The 26,359-nt window shown below is 39.0% G+C and overlaps 4 protein-coding genes across 5 annotated transcripts; 2 read left to right on the top strand and 2 right to left on the bottom strand.

Annotated features, from left to right (window-relative positions):
- Positions 1-981: 981 nt before the first annotated feature.
- On the top strand, positions 982-6,219 carry LOC120329407 (uncharacterized). Its single transcript, XM_078118711.1, has 6 exons — positions 982-1,394; positions 1,477-1,637; positions 2,813-3,235; positions 4,096-4,240; positions 4,904-5,034; positions 5,656-6,219. The coding sequence occupies exons 3-6, from the start codon at positions 2,984-2,986 to the stop codon at positions 5,887-5,889; spliced, it is 762 nt and encodes a 253-aa protein (XP_077974837.1). The 5' UTR covers positions 982-1,394; positions 1,477-1,637; positions 2,813-2,983; the 3' UTR covers positions 5,890-6,219.
- Positions 6,220-6,721: 502 nt separating this feature from the next.
- LOC120329408 (U6 snRNA-associated Sm-like protein LSm5) lies at positions 6,722-11,308 on the bottom strand. The gene is made up of 4 exons (XM_039396014.2): positions 11,136-11,308; positions 9,571-9,666; positions 8,622-8,722; positions 6,722-6,993 (listed from the first exon to the last, which is right to left on the bottom strand). The coding sequence occupies exons 1-4, from the start codon at positions 11,161-11,163 to the stop codon at positions 6,961-6,963; spliced, it is 258 nt and encodes an 85-aa protein (XP_039251948.1). The 5' UTR covers positions 11,164-11,308; the 3' UTR covers positions 6,722-6,960.
- Positions 11,309-17,482: 6,174 nt separating this feature from the next.
- LOC120329406 (uncharacterized) lies at positions 17,483-20,809 on the top strand. 2 transcript variants are annotated; one of them, XM_078118580.1, is made up of 10 exons: positions 17,483-17,640; positions 17,712-17,758; positions 17,836-18,001; positions 18,213-18,350; positions 18,429-18,634; positions 18,713-19,073; positions 19,141-19,324; positions 19,397-19,627; positions 19,696-19,918; positions 20,541-20,809. In XM_078118580.1, the coding sequence occupies exons 1-10, from the start codon at positions 17,624-17,626 to the stop codon at positions 20,792-20,794; spliced, it is 1,827 nt and encodes a 608-aa protein (XP_077974706.1). In that variant the 5' UTR covers positions 17,483-17,623; the 3' UTR covers positions 20,795-20,809. The 2 variants fall into 2 exon arrangements, with proteins under 2 accessions (XP_077974706.1, XP_039251946.2); XM_039396012.2 differs by lacking the exon at positions 20,541-20,809 and adding an exon at positions 20,001-20,177 and having other exon boundaries at positions 17,484-17,640.
- A 2,574-nt stretch (positions 20,810-23,383) lies between these two features.
- On the bottom strand, positions 23,384-25,932 carry LOC120329404 (uncharacterized). Its single transcript, XM_039396011.2, has 10 exons — positions 25,776-25,932; positions 25,660-25,706; positions 25,410-25,578; positions 25,201-25,338; positions 24,919-25,124; positions 24,484-24,844; positions 24,235-24,418; positions 23,918-24,148; positions 23,620-23,842; positions 23,384-23,548 (listed from the first exon to the last, which is right to left on the bottom strand). Exons 1-10 carry the CDS (start codon positions 25,790-25,792, stop codon positions 23,445-23,447), a joined length of 1,680 nt encoding a protein of 559 aa, XP_039251945.2. The 5' UTR covers positions 25,793-25,932; the 3' UTR covers positions 23,384-23,444.
- Between the last annotated feature and the right edge of the window lie 427 nt (positions 25,933-26,359).

Here is a 26,359-nt window from a genome sequence, read left to right as displayed (position 1 = left end):
TTATTCAATTTTGAAATTGCAAAACTAATGCATCAACACCAAAATAAATCCCTACCTGAAGCATTCGATAAAGATTTCACTAATCAGTGTAACACCCACACATATTACACCCGATCTTCTGCGCGTGAAAACTATTTTGTGCCCAGATATTCTACTGCAAGAACACAAAACTCAATCAAGTACACGGGTACCAAAAAATGAAATAAACGACCTTGGGCCAACTTCCATTTTCTGGGCAAAATTCTATTTTCGCCCTAAAAGTTGTACATGGAGTATGTATAAATTGTGCATTAGAATTCGTACATGGAGGTTGCTTAATTTAATTTTTCTCATCAAATATAATGATCGCTCGATTTAATGTTGCATATGACAATAGATGAAAATTTAATCGCTGCAAATGTACAGAAGCACAGCCAACGACTAACATGAGCACAGCTGAATGATATGGTGGATTATTATTTTTAATATTGCTGTATATCAATTGGATTTTCCCGACTTTTATTTTTACTTTCTCTCCCAAATCATATATGATGATTAATATCAATCCTGTTGGTTAATTATTGAATGGATAAGTTTCTCTTCGTGTTTATTGCTTTCATTTATTTATTTCAATTTTTATTATTGACTCGTTTTTAATCTTGGTGTCGCAGATTTATGATGACCATTTCTGGTCCTTCGCGACTTCCAGTTACTGTAACGCATAATTATTTTTTCCTATTTTGAATTTGTGTTGTGATTTCTTGCATGATGAAATAAAGTTATTGTCTATCCATAGGAACTTGCGTATCTAAAACGGCAGCGTGATTAAGTGAGCGGGTTACCGAAACTGACAGTTTGTTTTAGGCACTGCGCGTTACGTGACATTCACGCGTGAGTGATATACTGAAGCTAATAATCGAAATAAGATTACTTAAAATCCATAAGGCTTCCCCAATTTATGGTGTACCGCGGTGATGGAGGACGAAAGAGTAGTTGTTCGAAAGAGTAGTTTATTCAGCAGGGGTTAGCGTTCTCGGAATTTTGATTTTCGGGTTTACGATAAATTGGCGAAAAATACGACTAAATTCGAAGTTTTTCAACAATCGGCGCGTATTTTTGCTGCTGCCATGGAAACGAAACACTAATTCGGATTGTCACTGAAACCCACAATACTAGGGGGATAGGATAACCCACTTGAGAAATTTCATTCAGAACTGTCCAGCCTTCAGACGCTACAGCAAGCCATACATACAGACAAATTTAAAAGGCGACCTGATAATAAGGGTCTCCTAGAGCGGAGATCCAAAATCAAATAGAGATTGGGCATTGGCGCTGGAAGGGTGAACGGGTGACTTGCAAGTCTGAGACGGTCTACAAATTAGCAATATATATTCATTATATTTGCTATATATAAGGTAATTGTAAGCAACAAATAGACAGAAGAACCTTGTGTTTTTTGTTTTTGAATTATGCTGTTATACTTGTTATTGTATTTAGGCGATGATAATTTCTGAATTTAAATAAAAAAAAAATAACCAGGCTCAATTATAATGGCATGGAGGTCGCGAATCGGTAGCATCAGTCTCAGATAAGCAGCGAGGTTGCTCGAAAGATCGAAGAACAAGCCGTAACCAGGGCCGAATTCATCATTACGCAAGGTAGGCTGAATGCTCGGGGCATTCTATATTCTATTTGTTCACATTCTAAAAACAAGTAAATTTAATGTACAATAAAAATATGTCCACCCCCAATGGGATATTTTAGAAAATCGTTACTAAATTACCTAGGAATGCCCCTTTTCACGTTTTATTTATGTCTTTTGAACTGATATGGATGCGCATTAACTTCTACATTTTGAAAACAAGTATATTTTATGTACTTTAACGTACAATAAAAATATTACTACTATTATTGTAGGATATTTGGTACTCCAGTAGAATGTGAACCAAGATGGCGGACACCGGAAGGTAGTATCTGTACCATGTTAGAGTTAGGCCATAATTTCGAGTACAAATACTATGATAGTCACTTGACTAGTCCTCGAACTCGTAATAGAACTAAAATAGAGAAAATTGGAATAAAATTATGGCCTAACCCTAACCTGGTACACATACTACGTTCCGGTGTCAGCCATCTTGGTTCACACACTTCGGGAGTACCGAAGAACATGAGAACTTCAGACCATACGAAGTGTACCTATGGATCGTTATGTTATTATATATGTTGTTGATGGTGGCATTCTTTTACTCTTTTTTGTCATTGTGGATATGTTCTGAAAGGTCGCCTTTCTCTTTAATTACTGGACCAATTGCTTTGAAATTTTCAGTGGTGACGAATATTATTGTTGCTAATAGCCATTACTTTCGTTTATTTCAAAAGAATCTGTGGGCATTATAGGGTTCGTTTTTTTGTCTGCGATGGCGTCACCAAAATTAAAAATTGTTCGCGTTGGTTGCTTTCTGGTGGTTTGGTGAAGTCGTGAAGACTGCGGTACCGGCAGACTACTGTGAAAGATTGCCGTACTACTTTGTATTGGTTTTCGTGTCCATATATTTAAGTATCGCTCTCAGCATGTAACAAGAAATATATACCCGTATATATTTATCACAATTGAATAAAACGAACTTTGTGAGTTGAAACGTTTGACTCATCATTGTTTGCTATTTCACCAGCGATCATTTTCGAAGTTCAAATCGTTGACTTTAAGTAGGTAGTTTGCATGAACTGTTTCGGTTGAAATAGTAGTTTTGTCACGTGCACGTATGAGAAAAAAAATTGACTTGTCGTTTCCTTTAAAGATCGTTTCAGTGCAGTAACGTTGGAATATTTTCAGTCAATGTGAAGAATCAGACTTTTCTCCAATCTAGCTAGTAGTAAGTAGTAGCAAAGCAGCAAGAGTGCAAGGATTAGGGAAAGACTGTGCGTCTAACGCAGATGGGAATTTTCGTGCAAATTATTTACCTCATTCGCAGAAACAGTGAATATAATATATAGAATAATTGAGATGAAAATCCTAATATGTGGATTCAGTAAAACCGGGAGCAAGACGGCCGATGAAGCTCTTCGGCAATTGGGGTTCAAAGTTGCTGATCCTACCTTATCCTGTTTCACTTTTGGGAATGAGTGGAATAAGATTTTCGATGGGAAGGCAATTCCAAGTGATTTGAGGAGAATGTATAACAAATATGATGTAATAAGTGGCATACCCGTGTACTTTTACTGGAGAGAATTTCTCGAAGCCTTTCCAGATTTGAAGGTAATAGAAAATTGAATACCTAAAATTAAAGTTTAAACACTACAACCAAAATCATGAAAAATCAAAGCCTGTGTCAGGTAGGGATGGACTTTTTCGAATGCTTGATGATTTCAGAATCGAATCGAATATTTTTTTCGAATCGAATCTCGAATATTTAGGGAGTCAATGAGAGATATGTAATTGTATGCGACTTTTTTATTGTAATTGGTTCTGTAACCAATGAATTACTGAAAACATAGAAATACATCACTAAGACAGATTGCTGAGCGTTCACAAACAATGAAAAACACTTATTTGTCAATAACTCACTACAGAAAATAGTCATATGTCAGAATTGCATTGAAAAACCATTGGCGGAAAGGAAAAAAAAACAAGATGGCGGCGATTCGGAAATTTGCTCTGAACCGATTTAAATAATTTACTATTCGAATCGAAGTGCCCAGCCCTCGTATCAAGTCCAATATTGGGTAAAAATTCAAGTTTTTTTCAAAATAGGTCAATGCAATATTATAGTTTGAAGGTGGATAGCAATAGCAAGTGACAAATACCAAATTGCAATAGTTCATTATGTCCAATACTTCTAAACTACAGTTATGGTTATCGTGCTTCGCCATCTTACATGCAGTTGATAGTTGTGATCACTGAGCTGATACTATGATGCCAGCAGTTTGTTAGACATATTACACTTGTGTCATACTTTACACTTCGTGCCACATGTGACAGGTTGTCGCAGTAATGGTTTCCGTTTCCGCTGTATGGCTTGCGTTGCATTAATTAACACAATTCACTTTCTATGGAGTGCTTTGTGCTTATGCTAAGTTATTGACTTATAATCCAATCTCAAAATTTCTAATTTTCAGTTGATATTTTTCACCCGGGACGAAGAAAGATGGTTAGACAGCTGGAAACACCAGGTCGATGTTGTGAATCAGGGTGTATTATCGTTTCCATTGTCAGTATTTTCACCCAAAGCAAAACAGTGGATTGCATTTATCAATAACTGTCGTGAGTAGCTTGAGTTTGTCCAGACTAATGGAGACAATTTTTCCAATAATGTTCGAAATAATATTCATTAATAATTATTTTAATAAATGTCACGATTCTGTTTAATTTAATTTGAAATATAATAGTGTGGTGTGACAAAATGTCACAACAGTGCTCGTATGATATGTATTATGCGTAACAATAGAGCCAGATACTGCGTAACATAGTAAAAAACGTAAAAAGATAAAATGAATTTATTGATTCATATACATAGCATTTAAAATAAGAAACAATAAAACATTAATAATAAATACAATATGTAAAATATTCAATCATATATTAGATATGTTCAACACAATTCTCATAAAAAAAATAATAAAGTGACCAAATATACGTTTTAGGCGCGCATAAAAATGATAGATCTTTCTCTGCGCTTGACTACGTGGTCTTTGTAAAGATACAGCAATTCTCTCGCACATAACTATCCCTCACGGGATTCGGATTCGGTGATTCTTGAGACGGCATTGCTGAGTTTATGAACGTCGTGATTTTTTTTTTATGTGAATGGCAAGCCTGGTGGCGACCGCTCGCCATAAAATACACGTTAAAACGTTTTATATTCATTCATTTGTTCGAAAAATTTGTTAAGCGTGATCATGCACCAGGTACAAACCTTTTTTTAAGTGAAAAAACATGTTGATCCATCGTATCGACCAACGTGGTCAGAATATCTTTCTCCCCGTAAACGATACTTGAAGTTGGAAGATCGACTAATGTTGAATGCTTTCAGGAGGCACAACAAAGATATTCTACAGGTATAAAAATAAATTTATCATGTTGACTGTTGAATATAGTAAACGACTGAGATTGCTGACATTTATAACCTTTGACCTGTTCCAACTTCAGTTCAGGCCGAGAAATCTTAGGCGTCAACCGCGACAGCTCTTTTTGCATCATCGAATGCGGAAGTTGCAATAGGTTACGAAAGTCGGTAAACGCCCAATTCATAGAATAGGACGATATTTGTATTCCATATTGTCCAGTAATAAAAAAAACTTGACAAATGTGCGATACCAATCGTGATACGTATGGAAGATATTTGTTAGCTCTTACATCATCGGTTTTACGTTTTCCTCAGAATTGTTTGAAAATATTGTAATATTTGGCTAGCCATCAAGACCATTATTTGCTCTAAATCAGCCAAATTTTGACAAGACAGGTTATAGATTTGAAGTGCTAACATCAGGTCATCGGGTACGTGTCATGTGATCTGGTCATAGGTCATTTAATGACTTCACCAGGGATATCAATTTACTAACAAATACCGAAGGTCCCATTGCAATCAAAAATATAATCTTTGTTTTCTATTTATTGAGTCAATTTTGTAGAATTTTACAATACGATCGGCTCCGGTCAAGTTTTCACTTGTTATTTAGAATGCACCGAAAGATAGAACTTTGGTATGCAGCGTAAAAGATGGATGGACTCCTTTGTGCGACTTTTTAAAGCTTGACAAACCAAATTTACCTTTTCCGCACATCAATAAGAGAGGAAACATTTGGGCACAGAGATTTAAAAGCGACCCAAAAGTACAAGGAATGTTTTACGAGATGTATATTTCAATTACTTTAATGATTTTGTTGGTTCCAGCATTAGTGCTACTACTTTAACACCGCTGAACGTTCCATTGGAACAAAAAATCTTCCATTTGTTTCGATGTTAAGAAATCGAATGTCCAAGTAGAAATGCATCGCCAAATCTTTCCTTATGAAAATGTCGTTTTCATTTTATTCGGATTATATTCCAGTTACTCTTACAAACCAATTACTGCAATATTCAGAAAGCTTGACTTGTGATGTATATATTTGAGATGTGCAAAATTTAATCGTCGTACATGGTTTTTACTTGTGTTTTTGATAAATAAGCTATTGTACGCATCAAACAGTGAATTTACTGTCGCCATTTCCGACAATCTAAATATAGTATTGTTAATAACGCTATTGTCGTCAGCGTATAAAAAGCACTACCATATTCTGAAAGTATACCAGCTATCGCCATGGGGAAACTACGCCGGAACAAGAGGTATTTAATGAAGTGAGACTAAAAGTACCACACTTCAACATATATTCCATGCGACTCTCCCTCTTACGAACAATACTTTCACGACGATGTAGCATCGTGCTACGCACGAGGAATGCGCAGGTCGCCGCACCTCTGATTACCCTGTCTGAATTCACAGGATCGAATCGATTGGCGATAATTATGTGCGAGAAGGTTTCTAGACTCCTTGCCGCCGTAGGGTGATTCACTGCGCCACCCAGTTCACGCCTATGAAGCTCCCTGCCGCGATAGGGAGGTTCATGCAACCGCTGGTCGGTTACGGCTTAACGATCAAGCCGTATTATTGACTTTCCTCTCCCTGGATAAATCTGTAAATCCTATCATATCCACATCCCAAGACACCTAAATATTAGTAGTAGTAGCATTTCCTCAAAATAAATCCCCGTTTTGACACAAATTTGATGACATAGTATCAATCCCAGACAGTTTCAAACATAATCCAAGTTCTTAAAACAACCAAAGTTTGAGAGTAAGATATATAAAATAAATTAGAAATAGTCCATGCTTGACAAGGAAGCTTTTGTAGGCAGCACTGGATTGAGCCATTGACATTTGTCAGCATATGATAGCTTTTTCTAAGCTAATAGTTGAATGAAACAAGAGAATTAAAAGAGTTATCGTCACACTTCAGGCCCTTCTCCTCCTGGAACCAGCTGAGAATTTTAAATACAAGTTACATTTGGTGATATTATATCAAATTTCTTATTATAGCGTACAAACATGATGTAGCAAAAGAGGGTAGAATTGGAAACAGAGAAACGTGTGGGTACTACATATAAAATATTACACCGCTAATGCACATATGCAACAGGGCGGGGTTTCCCAAACTGGGGTCTGTGATGAATGCACAAAAGCCGAGAGTTCCCGTAAAGTCTCTTCTACGAGTTTGCTTGTCACAAATTTGTAGTCTCAAAGTCTCCGAGAATCGATAAATTATGTAGTGAAAAGCAAACACATCCATCGCATTAATGTTGTTTGTATTGTTGTGTTGTGAATGAAACATTATCATTTATCGTCGGTTTTGCACAGAAACTGATACAGCATAGGATGGGGTGCATCATCACTAAGATCCACAAATAGTGGTTCCCGGTCCAAAAAGTTTGCAAAACCCTGCAACAGGGTGTCGTCTAATTTGTTGACCACAAATCCCACCACCATGACTACAGAGTCTGGTAATATTTGTACCAGACTGCAAACTTGAGTTACCAAAGATTAATTTTGACTCGAGAATTTTGAATCCAATTCCAGGTTTTAGTAAATTTACAGTTTAGATGGCTTGGACCAGGGGTGTGCAACCTGCGGGCCGAATGCGGCCCACAAGGAAAAATTGTGCCCGCAAAACATGTTTTTAAATTAGTTTAATTTGGGTTGTGTGGGTAATTCCAATCCCCTTGCGTTGCTTAGCCTATTCCTGAGTCCAATTCATTAACTATGCATATGACGTTAATTGATAGATAGATAGTTTATTTTGAAAACTCCATAACAAACATAAATTAAAAATGGAGAATTCTGGAGGGCAAGCAAAACCTATAAAAAAGTTTAAAACATGAGAAGTATCTCATGTGCCTGCCCACCAGCACGCAAACAAAAACACAAGCCCAGTTAAATGAGGCTTGGGCCAAACTTAAACAAAATACACGATAGTATTGAACTTTCGGGCTGTTGTACTTTTAACACTTACGTTGATAATGACCAATACAATCTCATTCAAAGATAATGTGGGGAGTGGAATGTAATAAATTTGCGACGATAGTCGACGATTGCATACTCATGAAGCCATGAAAGCTTTTAAGACCAAGCCATGAAAAACTACACTGATTGCTAGATTGGGCATTGCGGAAAAGGAAAGTGGTTTAATATACAAAGAAACGCAAAACCATGGCGGCAAATTGCCCTAACAGTTAGCTCAGGCAAGGCGATCAACGCATGTCACAAGATCAATAACCAATTAATTGCCAATAATTGTTTAATAACCAATTAAACCCCATAATTTTCGTGCCTGCAACTACAAGAAAGCATATGTAAAATAACAGTGCGGCCTGCGGTTTCACTAAGTTATTTGTATCTGGCCCTTATGTACTAAAGGTTGCACACCCCTGGCTTAGACCATAAAAACTTAGGCATATGAAAACAAAATGCCCTTTTGGTTTCTGTTGGAAATTTTACTTTAATTACCATCATTATCAAAATCCAGCAACCATTCATCAACACAGACTATTGTATTGAATCACATCAAATTTGTTACATATTAAGTTAACCAAAGCAAGATGTCTACTCTTACCATTGTTATATTATTTCCATTTAATAATATTTGATCAAGTTTAGTAATTCTTCTTCCTTCAGGTGTTGATTCAAATTCAGTCACATCTTCTAAAACCATATCTGTTTTACACTAATGATAGGAAAATTTCGAATTGTATAATGTGGGAAAATATAATACTATTACCAAACTATGATAACTAAATGGAAAATAACATTCGCATACCATGCAACATCGAAAACTTTCTGTATGAAGATTAAATCTGAATCAAAAAGAGATTCCATTGATTCAGGATAGGATTACCATACTTATCCTGATGGAGAGGAATGCCGATATAATAGCTTAAATATATTGCAAATTACAGTCTCTTATCTGCTTACCAGTATATGTCGGATATGGGAATATTTAATCAGTTCTGCAGTTGTTCGTTTCAGATGCATGAACTTGTATTTACAAAAACAGCGGTTAGGGACTCCAAAGTTAATGACAAACTTACTTGACCTCATTTTATGTAGTGAAAAAACGGTTTATTCAGACTGCGAAATGATAGATAGAGCTTAGCATAGTTTCGTTATAAAAACAATATAGGCCTACTATATACAAGTATTTGCCTTTTCTTTTGTAGATGCAGTGCACATTTTGGGCATTACATACAGTATTCAGATATATACTACTGATCCATGTGCATAAGATATATAGCATGATTGAATAGCCATTTCTAAGTCTATACCAGTTGTGTTAAAATATCAAATTCTATTTGAAAAGCGTCAACCTGTGCGAAAGATTTATACTTTTTTTTTTAGTTTGACCTCCCATAATCTGTAATAGTGTAATCCTACATATAACCACACATGTTGTGAAATAATTCAGTAATTAGATTGTTTGGGTCTTGAATCAAAACCAAGATTGAAATCAATGTAAGGCATGTGTAAGAAGATGGAATTGCGTAATGTATTATTGTGAAGGATACTGACAAAGTCGTCGAAACCAAGTAAGGTTCCAACAATTTCTTTTTCACTCTTCATGATGATGTGAATCTTGGACCCAATGCATTTGTCCACGAGTTCTGAAACAAGTTAAGCTGTTTTTTGGAAGTGTTAAAATTATTGCCATCATCACTCTGATTACTGGATTATCCTACGTCTGTACGTGGGTTTGCAGATTTAAAATCTTGTGAGCATGAATATGTGCTGAAGCAGAGTTTACCGAAATGTGTGAGTTGCTGAGTTCTCCACAAAATTAACAAAATTGTGTTATAGACTCTACATAACTAAAATATGATTGAATATTTGATTTGTCTGCTGAAAGAGTTTAGTGAACACAGAAACAGGAGTGATTTTTTCAGCATTTTAAAACAAAATCAGGTAGAGATGAGGAAAAGAGTTACCGTATCTTTCACTTCTATTCAGTCTATTACATAGGCGTACATGTTTACAAACATAACCAATCACAAAATTGAGTTTAAAAGCAGCATTTTTTCCAAACAAAAAGTTTTGGAACTGCTTTGCTCAAAGATTGAAAGAATTTGTTTACTGGTTTAGAGTGGTTCATCTAATTACACTTTATTGTTTCATCAACCAAACATTCAAGAAAATAATTTTACATGCTCCATAACATTAAAAACGGTCTTACTACTTACTGAATACAGCGCGAAACACCGCAAAGAGCGCAAAACAGCGCGAAACCGCGCAAAACAGAGGGAAACAGCGCAAAACAATGGGGAAACAGCGCAAAACAGTGCGAAAGAGCGCAAAACAGAGTGAAACAGTGTTAAGCAGAAAAAAATTTTGCAATGAGTTTGGGGCACCTTGTTGGGCACCAGCAAATTAAAAACACAAACCAACGTATGTAGCCAGTAATGCTGTAATGGCAGGTCTGCCCCTGCTGGTGACACATTTTGGGTACCATAATTTAGAACATTTTCCATATGGATATGGTTGGCTTTAGGGTTAGGTAAAAAGGGACCTCCAGAAGTATGTGCACCAAGATGGCGCACAACCTGAAAATAGTATGTGTGTGTGTGTGTAGTGGATTCAGGTTGTGCGACATATTGCTGCACATACTTCTGGAGCACCAAAAAGGTAGATAAAATTTCGTATGATGACCTATAATCCGGTACATAACCTTGTAAATATACCGGAATTAGCGCCATAAAACCATGACGAGAGGCGCCGTGGTACTTTTGTGGCAGGAGGTGGTAATGACTGCGTCTTCTGTTTTGCGCTGTTTCCCTCCGTTTTGCGCTGGTTTCCTTCTGTTTCGCGCTGTTTTTCTATGTTTTGCGCTGTTTCGCGCCGTTTTGCGCTCTTTGCGGTGTTTCGCGCTGTATTCAGTAAGTAGTAAGACCCCATTAAAACGAATAACTGTCTATCTTTTGCATAATTCACATGAAGAGGCAACTTAACCGGGAGAGAGGGCATTAACCACCACGTCATTAAGCCGTCTTTCATCTTGATCGCACACCACTCTCAGACTCTCACAAATGCCGTCTAACTTAAAGTTCCAAGGAATACTTGAATAGGTAACGGTACTCACCAAGTGGCAACAGCTGCGAAGTCGTCATTCTTATCTCTAACAACAAGGCACAGCAATGTAGAAAGTATTTTCCGAAGCCTGGACAAGCAAAACGACAATAATCAACCTCTGTCTGCTGGTCTGTCTGTGAAGCTAACAACGAACCCAAAATATATCAGACTCAATGAGTGAGCTGCCGGAGCTGGAGTCATATTTTAACCAGCGAGGTGTGTAAACTTCTGACTTCCAGTCGTCGGAGTCGTAGTTCATAATACAGAAATGGGAATTTAACTAAAAGGCATTTAGTTAACTTTTAAATTTACAACTCAAATTTGAGAATCAAAGTAATGTGTCTCAAATCAGTCTCGCTTGGAGTCGGGAGCTGATTTGCAAATCGAATTTACAATCAAAGCTACAAACAAGCCTCATTTATGTATGATGTCAATTTTTTCGATATTCAAATTAATTTTGAATAGCTTCCTAACAAGTATGCATACATGAAAATATGCCATGCATGCGAACTGCATCGACTCTTCGACGCCATTTGCATTGCATTCACCGACGCTTGACTATGAAATTTTTTTCTCTTATTTTACCACCCGACGTTTAAAACGGACATTGTGGCGAACCACTTAACTAATAATAGCCGTTATGAGTCACAATTGTTTTGTTTATGTTTTTGTCACGCATGATTACTTACGTGCTTTTCTTACGATAACTTGTCATTCTGTTTTCTGTTCGCTTGTCGTTAACATTGCTTTGTTATGGATTAAACATCAACATAGTTCAAAGTCTTTTTCTTGTTAGAAAGAAGTTAGTTCGCTTCAAATGGTGACCCCGACCTCAAAAGCATACTTTTGAGAAAAGAATACGCACATAACGAAGAATATGAGTGAAGACAACAAAGTAGGCCTAACAGCGGTATCATTAAAGCTGCCGATTTTCTGGACTAAAAATCCTGCCGTTTGGTTCCACCAAGTCGAAGCGCAGTTCGCTGTTCGAAATATCACAACAGATGAAACAAAATACCACTACGTGGTTGCCGCTCTGGATGACAATACCGCTGCCAGCATTCTTAATGTTCTCAATAACCCGCCGGAAACGAACAAGTACCAAGATCTCAAAGAGAAGCTCACTACTAAATGTTCGCTAACGGATCCTGAACGAGCTGCGCGCCTTTGTTCAATGCCTGGACTAGGGGATGGAACGGCAACGGAACTTATGGACAACATGCTTGCATTGTATCCAGTAGGTAAGACACCTGATTTCTTATTTCGCCATTTGTTCGTCAGTCATCTGCCACCAGACGTCCGGTCTCAACTTACAGACATTTTAACAACCACGGGCGACGATTTTCGGAAGCTGGCAAGGAAAGCAGATGATATTTTAACTGCAAAAGGCTATGAGGTGACAAACGCTGTACAAAAAACCAGTTCATGCAAAAAACAACCATCTCATGTTTTGTCTGAAATGTGTTTTTATCACAGGAAATTCGGCAAGAAAGCCAAAAAATGTCGCCCGCCATGTTCTTTTGTGGTTTCGGAAAACGCCATAGCCGACCGTCAGTAACCTCTTTGGCGGTCGGCGATTCAAACCTTTATTACGTCACAGACAAAAACTCTGGACGCAGTTTTTTAGTTGATACGGGTGCACAAGTCAGCGTGCTGCCTGCCACCGGTCATGACCGTCGTTACGGGCGACCAGGACAAGCACTTTTGGCAGCTAATGGCACCTCAATTACGACATATGGCACACGAAAAGTGCCTTTGACTATATGCGGTAGAAATTTTACCTGGAAATTCACATTAGCCAATGTTTCACGGGCAATTATCGGGGGAGATTTTTTGCGCTCTCACGGACTTTTGGTTGACATCAGGGGCAAACGACTTATCGAGGCAAGCACATACGCTTGTATTCCAACCAGAACCATTACTGGCACCCCGCCTTGCCTTCACTACGTAGCCGAAAACGATTTTGCCAAAATTCTGAACGAATTTCCTGATTTAACGCGCCCCACATTCAGCAACCCGACCACTGCACACGGGGTAAAGCATCATATTGTTACAGAAGGCCCCCCGGTGCACGCAAAGGCTCGAAGATTGCACCCCGATAAGCTAGCCGCGGCAAAGGCAGAGTTTGATAACATGATTGAACTCGGAATCATCCGACCCTCAAATAGCCCCTGGGCGTCTGCGCTTCACATCGTACCTAAACAGGACGGCGGGTGGCGCCCATGTGGAGACTACAGACGTCTCAATGATATGACCGTGCCTGACCGCTACCCAGTCCCAAACATACAAGATTTTACGGCCCGTCTTGCGGGAAGGACAATTTTCTCTAAAGTGGATCTTGTTCGCGGTTATCATCAAATACCTATTCATGAACAAGATATCCCCAAAACTGCCATTATCACACCGTTTGGCCTATTTGAATTCCTCCGCATGCCGTTTGGGCTTAAAAACGCCGCCCAGGTATTCCAGCGTTTAATGGATACCATCTGTCGAGGTTTGCCTTTCGTATTTGTCTATCTTGACGACATCCTTATCGCCAGTACGTCTAAAGATCAACACAAAAAGGACTTGCGAAATCTTTTCCAAAGGCTAAAAAGTCACGGTATGGTTATCAATCCTGCCAAATGTAAATTCGGTTTAAGCGAATTAGAGTTCCTGGGACATACTGTTACAAAGGAGGGTGCTTTTCCTCTCCCCAATAAAGTGAAGGCGATAACTAATTTCCCTCGCCCTTCATCTGTAAAAGGCCTTCAAGAGTTTCTTGGCATGGTTAATTTCTATCATCGGTTTTTGCCCAAAGCTGCCCAAATAATGCAACCACTATTCGCAGCACTTTCCGGCCTGCCCAAGAAGTCGAAGGTTTTGCCCGAATGGACTGACAGTATGATATGTGCATTTGAAAAAACTAAGAAAGTACTGGCAAATGCAGTTATGCTTACACATCCACAACCAAACGCACCAACTGCCCTCACAGTCGACGCTTCGGACGTTGCCTTAGGAGGTGTTCTCGAGCAAAAGTTAAATGGATCTTGGAAGCCAATTGCATTTTATAGTAGACAGCTACGCAAACCCGAGACGAAATACAGTGCATTCGACAAGGAACTTTTGGCCGTTTACTTAGGAATACGACATTTTCGTTATTTTCTCGAAGCACGACCCTTCACGGTTTTTACAGATCACAAACCCCTCACTTTTGCTATGGCAAAAGTCTCTGAGCCATGGTCAGCGCGACAACAGCGTCACCTCAATTTCATATCTGAATACACAACAGATATAAAACATATTTCCGGTAAGGATAATACTGTCGCCGACGCCCTGTCGCGCGCGGTCATCAACGACATCAATGACGGCATCGATTATGAAATTATGGCCACAGATCAACTAAACGACAAGGATACACAGGCTTACCGCACTGCTATCACCGGTCTTCGGGTCGAAGATATCCCTTTTTGCAACGGCAAATTTACATTGCTGTGTGACGTATCTACGGGTAGACCACGACCTATAGTGCCTGCCAGCTGGCGCAGAAAAATTTTTGATGCGGTTCACGGGCTCTCGCATCCAGGCATACGTACCACTCGCAAACTGATCTCACAAAAATTTGTGTGGCATGGTCTCTCCAAACAAATTGGACAATGGGCCAAAACATGCCTGGAATGCCAAAAGTCTAAAATAAATCGTCATATACGGGCCCCTTTAGAAGATTTCAAAATGCCAGACAAACGTTTTGACCATATCAACATTGACTTAGTTGGTCCTTTACCACCATCACAAGGATACAATTACCTTCTTACAATAGTAGATCGTTTCACAAGGTGGCCAGAAGCCATTCCCCTCAAAGACATATCAACTATGTCTTGTGCCCGAGCTTTCCTGTCAAATTGGGTTGCCCGTTTTGGTGTTCCACTTCACATTTCTTCTGACCGAGGATCACAGTTCATTTCAGGCCTTTGGTCTGCTGTTGCCGAATTATTGGGAACAAAAATTCATCACACTACAGCCTACCACCCACAGGCAAATGGTTTGGTAGAACGTTTTCATCGAACAATGAAATCTGCCATTAAGGCACGACTCAATGATTCAAACTGGTTGGACGTGCTTCCATGGGTTTTATTGGGAATCCGCACAGCTCCGAAAGAAGATCTTACGGCATCGTCAGCTGAGCTTGTTTATGGCGCTCCCCTCACTGTCCCCGGTGATTTCATATCAGACTCTAAAGACAATAGCTGCCCGACCACAAATCTTCGGCTTCTCAGAGAAAGAGTAGGATCATTGGCTCCAATTCCTACGTCGCACCATGGTCCTTTCAGAGCAAGAATGCCAGCCGCACTCAATCAAGCCAAGTTCGTGTTTATTCGTCGTGACGCACACCGATCTCCTTTACAAAGACCTTATGAAGGACCATTCGAAGTTTTGCAACATGGGAATAAAACTTTCAAAGTACAGATTGGAAACCGAAGCGAAACTATTTCTGTTGACAGGTTAAAGCCAGCTCATCTTGATCTCGACCATCCTGTTTCTGTATCCATTCCTAAACCAAGAGGACGTCCTCCAATCCCTAAAACAACAACGAACAATCAGCGTTCTACAGACGATCAACCTACAACCGGTTATGATTACAGAACCAAATTTGGTAGAAAAACTCGTAAACCCACTAGATTTTTATAACTCATTCCGTCTGGGGGGGTAGTGTGGCGAACCACTTAACTAATAATAGCCGTTATGAGTCACAATTGTTTTGTTTATGTTTTTGTCACGCATGATTACTTACGTGCTTTTCTTACGATAACTTGTCATTCTGTTTTCTGTTCGCTTGTCGTTAACATTGCTTTGTTATGGATTAAACATCAACATAGTTCAAAGTCTTTTTCTTGTTAGAAAGAAGTTAGTTCGCTTCAACATAATTTAAATAAAAGATGTTGCAAAAAGAAGTCTTCAGATGCATTCACGCAAGTAAAATATACTTTTCATTTTCACACACTGTCATAATTAGACGAATTACTTAGTAAACGGAAAACGAATTGTAACAAACATTATTTGCCCTCCCATAGTAACATTTTTTCCAAACTTAATACCAGATTAATAATTATAATGCCAAACGGTTTATTGCTGGAGATTAATTTCTAAATTGAGAAGTCTGAATTATCATTAATAGAATGCATAAAAAGCTGGGATATATCTACTTATTTCACCTGTTACACATTCAGACAAACTAAAGTCCAGATTATTTCAATTATCAGATGTCAGTATTAAGGCAGTATGATACTGAAATAGCAGTTATTTTCCATGGGAAATATATTGCTTATCAAGGGTGAATGATAGTTTTTATTATTATTATTCATATATAGCCATTGGATATAGACAATGATATACATATATATACGAAGTCGTGAATACTGCGGCAACGATAGTCTACTGTGAAAAATTGCAATACCTGTACTCAACGACTAACATACCCCTGTACTACAGCGTTTTGACTTTCGTGTCCATATATATATTTGAAAATCGCTCTCTTGGTTTGAAGGAAATACAACCATTTAAACAACATGGTGGACTAGTTTTTACTATTCTACATCATTTTAGCTTATGAAGCCATTGCGTAAAATGTATTAGGTAGGTTGTCAAAATGGTCTAATATTCGAAACCGAGCAAGATTGAAACAGAAATAATAAAACTAATCAGTTAGTTAGAGTGTTAGACCATCATCTGAATGTACCATTTGATGATTTAAACAAAGCTTCAATAAGTGCCATGTGGAATTGAAATTAGCACATAGCAAACAACCTTAGCCATTCGGACAACATCGGCGCAACAATTGAATCACCCTACTTCTCTGAATGAGTTTATTATACCAATTTATGACTTAATAACACTTAAGATACTTACTTACAATTACCTAATCTATTAAATTGAATATGCACCACTAAATGCACAGAAGCCTTCAACGACAAACAGGTGATCTCTTAAACCGAGCTTATCTTTACCTGCCTGATGCTTATGATGAAATCTCGATTACAATAATGATGAAAGAGATGTTATTCAGGAGTTTCAAGTATGGGATTCATTGTATGATATTACTTCGGATGAAAATCTATTTTCAGATTTCTAGTGGAATATCATTGTGATGCATTCGCTGAAATTTTCATAATTATTAGCTGTTTTCGCTATTTGGAAGTGGTATGGCATTAATAACACGCAATGCATTTGTATACGCATACTACAATATCTCATTAATTTTACTATTTACTTTAAAGTGCGCGACAAATACAAGAGCAATAAAAATAATCACAAGACAAAAGCAATCACAGTGATTATTGACGAAAACAAATTCACCCTGAATAAAAACTCCACGTTTTCGGCGTCCGGGTTACTCTTGCTTTAGATTACGTTAAGGAGCTTACGTTTTTCGCGTTCTTTGTTGACTTGCGTTTCGTATTTGGTTAGATTGTAGTTATTCCTCAGGAGTCCGTTAGAAGTTTTTTTTCAAATTGTTTGAAAATGGGAATCCTGCGTTGGTGAGACACTTTATTTTTTGTATTCTTCGATGGGTTTAGATCCGCGATACATTGTGTCTTTTTGGTTTTAGGTTTCTTCCGCTGCTCCAAGTTGCAATTTTGTTCATGGGTACTCACGGTAAGTGGACTGACTTTGTCATATATTCAGAAGATTTTTCACTTCGCTTGTGCTTCAAAACAATTCTTTATCTTAAGGTGATGACAAGCAGAGAGTAGCCGATTCGAAAGATGAAGAAAGTGGGAAAGCCGAGGGCAGACATTCAATATCACACCAGCGCATCGCATCTGCTTGTGCGAATGTAATCTGCCTAAATGGCGGTACGTGCTACGCTACCGGGAGCCTTCAGTCTAATGTGGCAAGGTAGGTTGACTGAACGGTTTGTAACATTCTTATAATGGTCAATTATATCAGTTATTTTGTTGTTTTACACTGAACTGGTAACAGCACCTCGTTGTCGCTTCTTGAAGACCTAACAAGGTCCCTCGCGTTAGTATATTTATTTTGTTTCTGTACCATTTTTTTGTGCATTTTTTTGTGACGACGAATGACTGATTGATCGAGTTATTTTTAGATATCAATGTCGGTGCATACTTCCTTTCCACGGGACTCATTGTGAGCATGGCCAGAGATCCATTGTTATTCCAAACACGAATCGATGCTACCCGAGTCCGTGCTTGAATGGAGGGTCTTGCTATACTTCGGGAAATGCGTATGTAGAAAACTTAAAAAAAATTCCTTCCGATGCTGTATGTCAAATCTTGTTTTATTCGTCCAATTTCTATTTTAGATACACCTGTCGTTGTGCTGGCTCATGGAGCGGCACTCATTGTGAAACTCGGTTGTATGTGAATCCTATAAATGCGCGCAACACTCCGTGTACACAGGGCTTCAACCCTTGTAATAACATGTGTGAATGTGTAAATTCTTGCCGACATTCTTCTGGTTATTATTGCCGAAGCGCAAATGGCTATCTGGGAAAGAATTGCACGATTCGTGAGTATCTCTATTACGTGCAGTAGTATTTAGGACTCGCGATTATAGTTGAGTAATCTGGTTTTTATTTATGTCCAGCTCCTCCAAACATTCAATGCTTGGCCAACCAAATCATCGTTACCGTGGACGATGCCTTCGTCCGTGAGTACGACTTAGGAATCGGGAACAGCAGGTTGTATCTTGGTCGAAATGGGGGCGGAGTTGTCGGTCAAGATTGCTACGCAGTAACCAGCAGCGGCATATCTCACACCTTCACCATACCTCTGCCTTTTGGAAAATGCGGCACATCTGTACAGGCAATCGGAGGCAAAACCGTCGCCAACAACGTAATCTGGTTAAACCGCTTCACCAATGCGGCATATGACATGCCTGTTCCAGTTATTAATTTCGAGTGCACGTACACTAAAGAATATATTATCGTGACATCACTCCAGCCCGCGTAAGTTATTCCTAATTCTGCAGAATGCTCAAATTGTTCAAGGTAATATTGTTTAGCGTATTTTCAGAATCGACCAACCACCCACTCTGCGGGGAAACGGATTCACTCGTGTTCGAGGAACCATAGAGCTTTGCAAAGTGTCTTCATCTTGTCCTAACACGTGTCCGACAAATTTTGCAGTAAGGGAAGCTGCAGTTTACACAGTGGGAGAAATGATTCATCTGAATATCAGGGGCGATCAAAGCATACAGGTTCGTGAATCTGGACTTGCAATTTTCTGGTTTCATATTGATTGTTCAAATTGGAATGTTTGTAAATTGCAGGGAATCGTTGCATTGAAAACACTTTACCTCTCTTGTGACGCAAATCCAAGCAGTGCAATAGTAAGGCTTGTAACAAATGGCTGCCCAGGAGGTTCACAGAATTACATGCCAACTCGAGTGACCTACAGTGGACGATCTTCTTCAGTCTGTGCCTCGTTTCAAGTACCGAGATTGCAGGGTTGTCCGGTCTTCTATATACACGCAGAATTGGAAACCTGCATTCCTTCAGTGGTAAATACTATGATATAAATTCTAATTTTTCTTGAACCTTGCTAGCATGAATCTCGTTTTTCCTACAGGGATGTACTTACAATCCGAGTACCTGCGGTCAGCAGCTTATGCCCGGGCGTCGACGAAGAGATTTGAATGACACTGAACATAAAGATACGAATGTTTTTGGCCCGATTTACGTTATTACCGGGGAGCGTGGCATTCCTTACGAAACCTTGTTCCCTAACACCACTATCGTATCGTCTCCTGCTCAGATTTTGGAACCGAAGCCAGCTTCTGAAATTATTAAAGGTTTGTGTTGTGTTCGTATGTAACTTGCATCGTGTTAAAAAGACTTCCCATTTAGTAAAAATTCTTTATTTGTCATTTTCAGATTCTAAGTCTTTTATGCTCATCGTTGGCTTATCTTTGCTCTGCTTCCTTGTGGTCTTGTGCATCTCCGCCTTGGTTATCTACCGTTCTCGATACTCAAAATGATCTCTTGTTTGTTTTAATTGTAATTTCGTATTTTGTGTTTCAAAGTTATAATAAAAACATCGTCGTTTTTGCATATGGTGTCTATTCTCACTGTGACCACTGCCGTAATGCGGCAACCCGATCGAGATTTTGCGGCAAGGATTGTGTCTTTGTATGCCAGTTAGTTCGCCGGGGCGTTTTAGGTATTCTCTTTAACCTCCGATTTAGGTAAAAGAAGTGCGGTCTTATGGACTTAAAAGAGCTTTTGTTGCCGTAACAATATTGTGCAAATGGTTTATACCGGCTTGTTCCGGATTAAACACTGTATATAACTGAACACTTGGAATGAATCGAATTCAATCGAGTAATTTTTAATCGGTACCACTGACCTAGAGCTTCATATTATTAATTGAAGTAACTGGTTTATAACGTCAGATTTCTCATTTGTCATTTTCAGATTCTATGTCTTTCATGCTCATCGTTGGCTTATCTTTGCTCTGCTTCCTTGTGGTCTTGAGCATCTCCGCCTTGGTTCCGCCTTGGTTATCTACCGTTCTCGATACTCGAAATGATCTCTTATTCGTTTTAATTGTAATTTCGTATTTTGTGTTTCGAAGTTATAATAAAAACATCGTCGTTTTTGCATATGGTGTCTATTCTCACGGTGACCACTGCCGTAATGCGGCAACCCGAGCGAGATTTTGCGGCTAGGGTTGTGTCTTTGTATGCCAGTTAGTTCGCCGGGGCGCAACGTTTAATAATTTTAGGGGTTCTCTTTAACCTCCGATTTAGGTAAAAGAAGTGCGGTCTTACGGACTTAAGAGCTTTTGTTGCCGTGACAAAATTGTGCAAATGGTTTATACCGGCTTGTTCCGGATTAAACACTGTATTTAACTGAACACTTGGAATGAATCGAATTCAATCGAATAATTTTTAGTCGGTACCACTAACCTAAAGCTTCATATTATTAATTGAAGTAACTGGTTTATAACGTCAGATTTCTGATACCATGACTTTTTATGACATAACATTACTTACTGCTATTGACCTACGTATTTTACCTGTAGCTAAAAATCTTAGTATTTCACGCAATTCACTGCATATCCCCTTACATAACCGCGGAAAGAATATGACGTCATGATACATTGCTTGTGACGTCGTTGCTAAAGAGGGGTCCACTGTAAGTCACTCTAGTTGGCATGTAATTCTGTGAACCTCCTGGGCAGCCATTTGTTATAAGCCTTACCTTTTGCATTGCTTGGACTTGCGTCACAAGAGAGGTAAAGTGTTTTCAATGCGACGATTCCCTGTAACCAAAATCCTCACAAGTGGCATAGCCTCTGCATTGTCTGAATTTTGGCTCTGGGGACATGCAATCTGTGTGATAATAAAGTACGCCATCTGTCGCCAAAAAATTGAGTGTTATGATTTTTCTGACATTACAATTATTGTAGCACAGGGGTGGGCAAATTACGGCCCGCTGGAGTGTTTCATCCGGCCCACTTGTGCCTGCTGAAATCATGATTATATATTGTTTTTATGGATATAAATTCCCGTTTAAAAAATCGATGAAATAACGGATCGTCGGCTAAAGTAAATACCGTAATTCCTCCCGTATCATCAGCACTGAATATAATGTGCAAAACCATCGATCCGAATTATTTATGTCATTCAAAAACTCTAGCTCCCGGTATATCAGCATTTGGGCCTGCAAATTTGTTCGTGCTTTCCTGAATGCCGCGAAACGAATAAGACAATGAGTGGAAAATCCATAGGGGAGGTGAATCATCCATACTCGGTGAACAAAATTAAGTTAAATCGGTAATTGTTTTCTTCAGCCTAACGTGGGTATTTAAAACGTGAAAATCGGCAAACTATATTTCGGCGAACTATACCTCGCAAGTATTCCGCATGACAAGTGCCATGAGGACGTCGAAAAATGTTTTCCACCGGAACTGTGCATAAATTGTAAAAAACTTCTTATTATGTGATCATCTGAGACTAGACGCTAAATACAAACTAAATATTGAATCCTCAAATCCAATTTTCGACTGAAAATGAGGAAGTGAATATTGTAAGACGAAGCGGTGTCTAAATATATATTGAAATAAAATATAACGGAAAACATCATAAATATTGTTTTAGGAGTGCCTCGACAGATTAAAGATTATTTTAGACGAAGTAAAGACGAAGCTGCTCCCAAACATTTGTTGGTACGGCGCCAGATTGTCGCATTATCCCAGGAGTTGTAATGATTTGACTTTAATTGAATTAAATTACTGTAATAAATTGTACACATAAGATTTCATGGTCGACCCTTGGATTTTGCGATCAAATCAATTCTCATCATAATCAGGCAGTGATCACCGCAATCATTCTATTTGTTTTTTTAATACATTTGTTTGTAAGTTGCTGTTTTGTTGTAGTTTTGGGTCGATGATAACGTAAAAGTATTTTACGTGGGCGACGGTACAAAAAAGTTTGAGAACCACTGTAGTACATCAGTTACACTACTTAAGTTATTCTGTCTGTATTCATGTCACTTGCTGATCTTTTGATGGTGTTTACTCTTATTGAATGACCTATTTATCAAATAATATATAATGACCTAGAGTGTTACATTGTGCTGTCTTTAATATCAAACGGTAATATGGCTGTTGAGATATTTTCTCTGCGCAGCTGCCGTAATTTGCCAACCCCTGTAATGAAGTCCCATTAATTAATTTTGATAATATCGATATTTCATCCTCCGGACCAGTAACCAAGTCTATTATCCGCATCCGGCCCACTCATAAAAGTAATTGCCCACCCCTGGTGTAGCAGCATCTGTATAGACGCAACTCTGCGTAGCTATGGCTGGTAAGAGATTGCAACCGTTTTTCTCATTACTTATCGTAGGCAGCACGGTATTTCTTCACTTCACTTACGATGCAATCGTCTTAGGATCTAGTAAGGAGGGAACACACAAATCAATTACGGACACGACAGAAATCTGCGGAACCGACCACAAAACTGAGTTTCCGATTTAATTAGGAGCTAGGTTTGGAAAATAAAATAATCAATGCAATATCCCAAGACAACCAGGTCTTTTTTTTACCAGAGTTTCGTTTTTGTAATTCAACCCACAATGCAATATCCCAAGACAACGCATTGCCCAAGTTTTTGTAACGAGCCTATCGAAATCAGTCCTCTTGTAGATTGCGATCTCATAAAAGATGTTCCTAATAGAATTTCTGACTAGCCTAGCCCACCACATCAATGGACGAAAACCGTTTAAAGCTAAACCAACAAAAGGACAAATTATGTGCAAAAACAACAATGTTTTTTATTTGTAATTCAAATACAAGTAAAACAATTAAAATTATTTGGAGTACCGAGAGCGGTATACAATTAATCCTGAAATGCTTAGTATGACCAGGAAGCAGAGCAAAGACAAGCCAACGATGAGCAGGAGAGATGTGGAATCTTAAAAAACAAAAATCTGGTTACAAAATTGATCTTTATTTACGCAACGAGAGAAGAATATACAAACAAACCTTGAACAATCTCGGAAGCTGGCTTCGGTTCCAAAAACTGAGCTGGAGACGATACGATAGTGGTGTTCGGGAACAAGGTTTCGTAGGGAACGCCGCGCTCTCCGGACAGGACATAAATTGGGCCGAAAACATTTGTAACTTTATGTTCAGTTTCGTTTAAATCTCTTCGTCGACGACCGGGCATAATTTGCTGGCCGCAAGTACTAGGATTATAAGTACAGCCCTGCAATAAAAACAAGATTCAAGTTTGCCAAGCAAGGTTCACTAGAAAAATTTAAGCTATATAAATAGTATTTACCACTGAAGGAATGCAGGTTTCCAATTCGGCGTGTATATAGAAGACAGGACAACCCTGCAATCTAGGTACTTGGAACGAGGCACAGACTGAAGAAGATCGTCCACTGTAGGTCACTCTAGTTGGCATGTAATTCTGTGAACCTCCTGGGCATCCATTTGTTACCAGCCTCACTATTGCATTGCTTGGACTTGCGTCACAAGAGAGGTAAAGTGTTTTCAATGCGACGATTCCCTGTAACCAAAAAAGGTCCGACCGGAGACTAGAATTCAACTAAATTAACAACCAGGAATTACACTTCAAGTTCAAGATTCACGGACCTGTATACTTTGATCGCCCCTGATATTCAGATGAATCATTTCTCCAATCGTATAAACTGCAGCTTCCCTTACTGCAAAATTTGTCGGACAGGTGTTAGGACAAGATGACGACACTTTGCAAAGTTCTATAGTTCCTCTCACGCGAGTGAATCCGGTTTCCCGGAGAGTGGGTGGTTGGTCGATTCTGAAAATATCCAAAATGAGATTTCTTCGGAACAACGCAGCATTATGCAAACTATGAAAACTTACGCGGGCTGGAGCGACGTCACGATAATATATTCTTTAGTGTATGTGCACTCGAAATTAATAACTGGAACAGGCATGTCATACGCTGCATTGGTGAAGCGGTTTAACCAGATTACGTTGTTGGCGACGGTTTTGCCTCCGATTGCCTGTACAGATGTGCCGCATTTTCCAAAAGGCAGAGGTATGGTGAAGGTGTGAGATATGCCGTTGCTGGTTATTGCGTAGCAATCTTGACCGACAACTCCGCCCCCATTTCGACCAAGATACAACCTGCTGTTCCCGATTCCTAAGTCGTACTCACGGACAAAGGCATCGTCCACGGTAACGATGATTTGGTTGGCCAAGCATTGAATGTTTGGAGGAGCTGGATAAACAAATACAGATTAATAGAATATGCCAGAGATACCACTGATACTACTGCACGCAACAGATACTCACGAATCGTGCAATTCTTTCCCAAATAGCCATTTGCGCTTCGGCAATAATAACCAGAAGAATGTCGGCAGGAATTTACACATTCGCACATGTTATTACAAGGGTTGAAGCCCTGTGTACACGGAGTGTTGCGCACCACTACAGGATTCACATACAACGGAGTTTCACAATGAGTGCCGCTCCAGGAGCCAGCACAACGGCATGTGTATCTAAAACAAAAACGCAACGAGGTAAAGATTTGTAAACAGACATTACCAAGCTGAATTATTGAATTTTTCTTCATACCCCTTTCCTGAAGTATAGCAAGACCCTCCATTCATGCACGGATTCGGATAGCAGTGATTAGTACTTGGAATAACGATGGATCTCTGGCCATGCTCACAGTGAGTACCATGAAATGGAAGTATGCACCGACATTGATACCTGAAAACAAATTCACGTGTGTTACAGACAACATTGAGCCAACAACATCACGAGTCATTCAGCGATCTCACCTGGCTGTATTAGGTTGATTGCTGCCAGTAGAATAACATGTACCGCCATTCATGCAAACCACGTTTGAACAAGCAGACGCGGCGTGGAAATGTGGCACGAAAGACCTGCCACCCACCGTCTCATTTCCTTTGTCGTTCGAATCAGCCCCCTCCGCAGGCGCATCATCACCTAACGTTGGAAAGGCAAAGTAGATAAAAAACAAACCGAAGAAAACGTTCGTATCAGTCATGGAAAATATAATCAACTTACCGCGGGTACCAACAAACAAAATCGCAACTTGGAGCAGCGGAAGAAACCTAAAATCAAAAAACAAATTACACCGCGATCTAAAACTCAATAGAACATACAAACTATAGTTCTCTTACCAACGCAGGGTTGCCATTTTCGAACACTTTGAAAAAAAATTCAGCAACGTTCTAAATTAATTGGAAAACTTTAACCCAACTACAGAACACAGATCAACAAATGATGCGAAACAACGCGAACTCCTCAACGTAATCTAAAGCAAGAGTAACCCGGACGCCGAAAACAGGGAGTTTATATTCTGGGTGAATTTGTTTTCATCAATAATCACTGTGATTGTTTTTGTCGTGTAATCATTTTGTGAAAATTGTTGCCTTACTGAAAATAAATTTCAAAACAAATCAGATTTGTAGAATCAAATATTCTGCATTGCATGTTGATGCGTTTAACATGTAATTACACGTATGAACCTACGAAGCAGACTGACAGATGCGGATTTCGAATCTTTCAATTTGTACTTGTGTTAGTTCTAATCGGCACAATGTCGTCAAACGTTCGCTGCCTGATCCACATTGTCCATAAATCGATGGTGTCATACGGAATATTGTTCTTTTTATGCTGAAAATAATTAGCAATGCGTCGCCAAAAACTTAAAATTCGGTGGTGGGATTCAACGGCTTCTATTTTGAATCGAACCCACTGACAA

This window comes from Styela clava, chromosome 12 (assembly GCF_964204865.1).
Source record: "Styela clava chromosome 12, kaStyClav1.hap1.2, whole genome shotgun sequence".
Lineage (NCBI taxonomy): Eukaryota > Metazoa > Chordata > Ascidiacea > Stolidobranchia > Styelidae > Styela > Styela clava.
The sequence above is the reverse complement of the archived record's forward strand: the minus strand, read 5'-3'. Positions and strand labels throughout refer to the sequence as shown.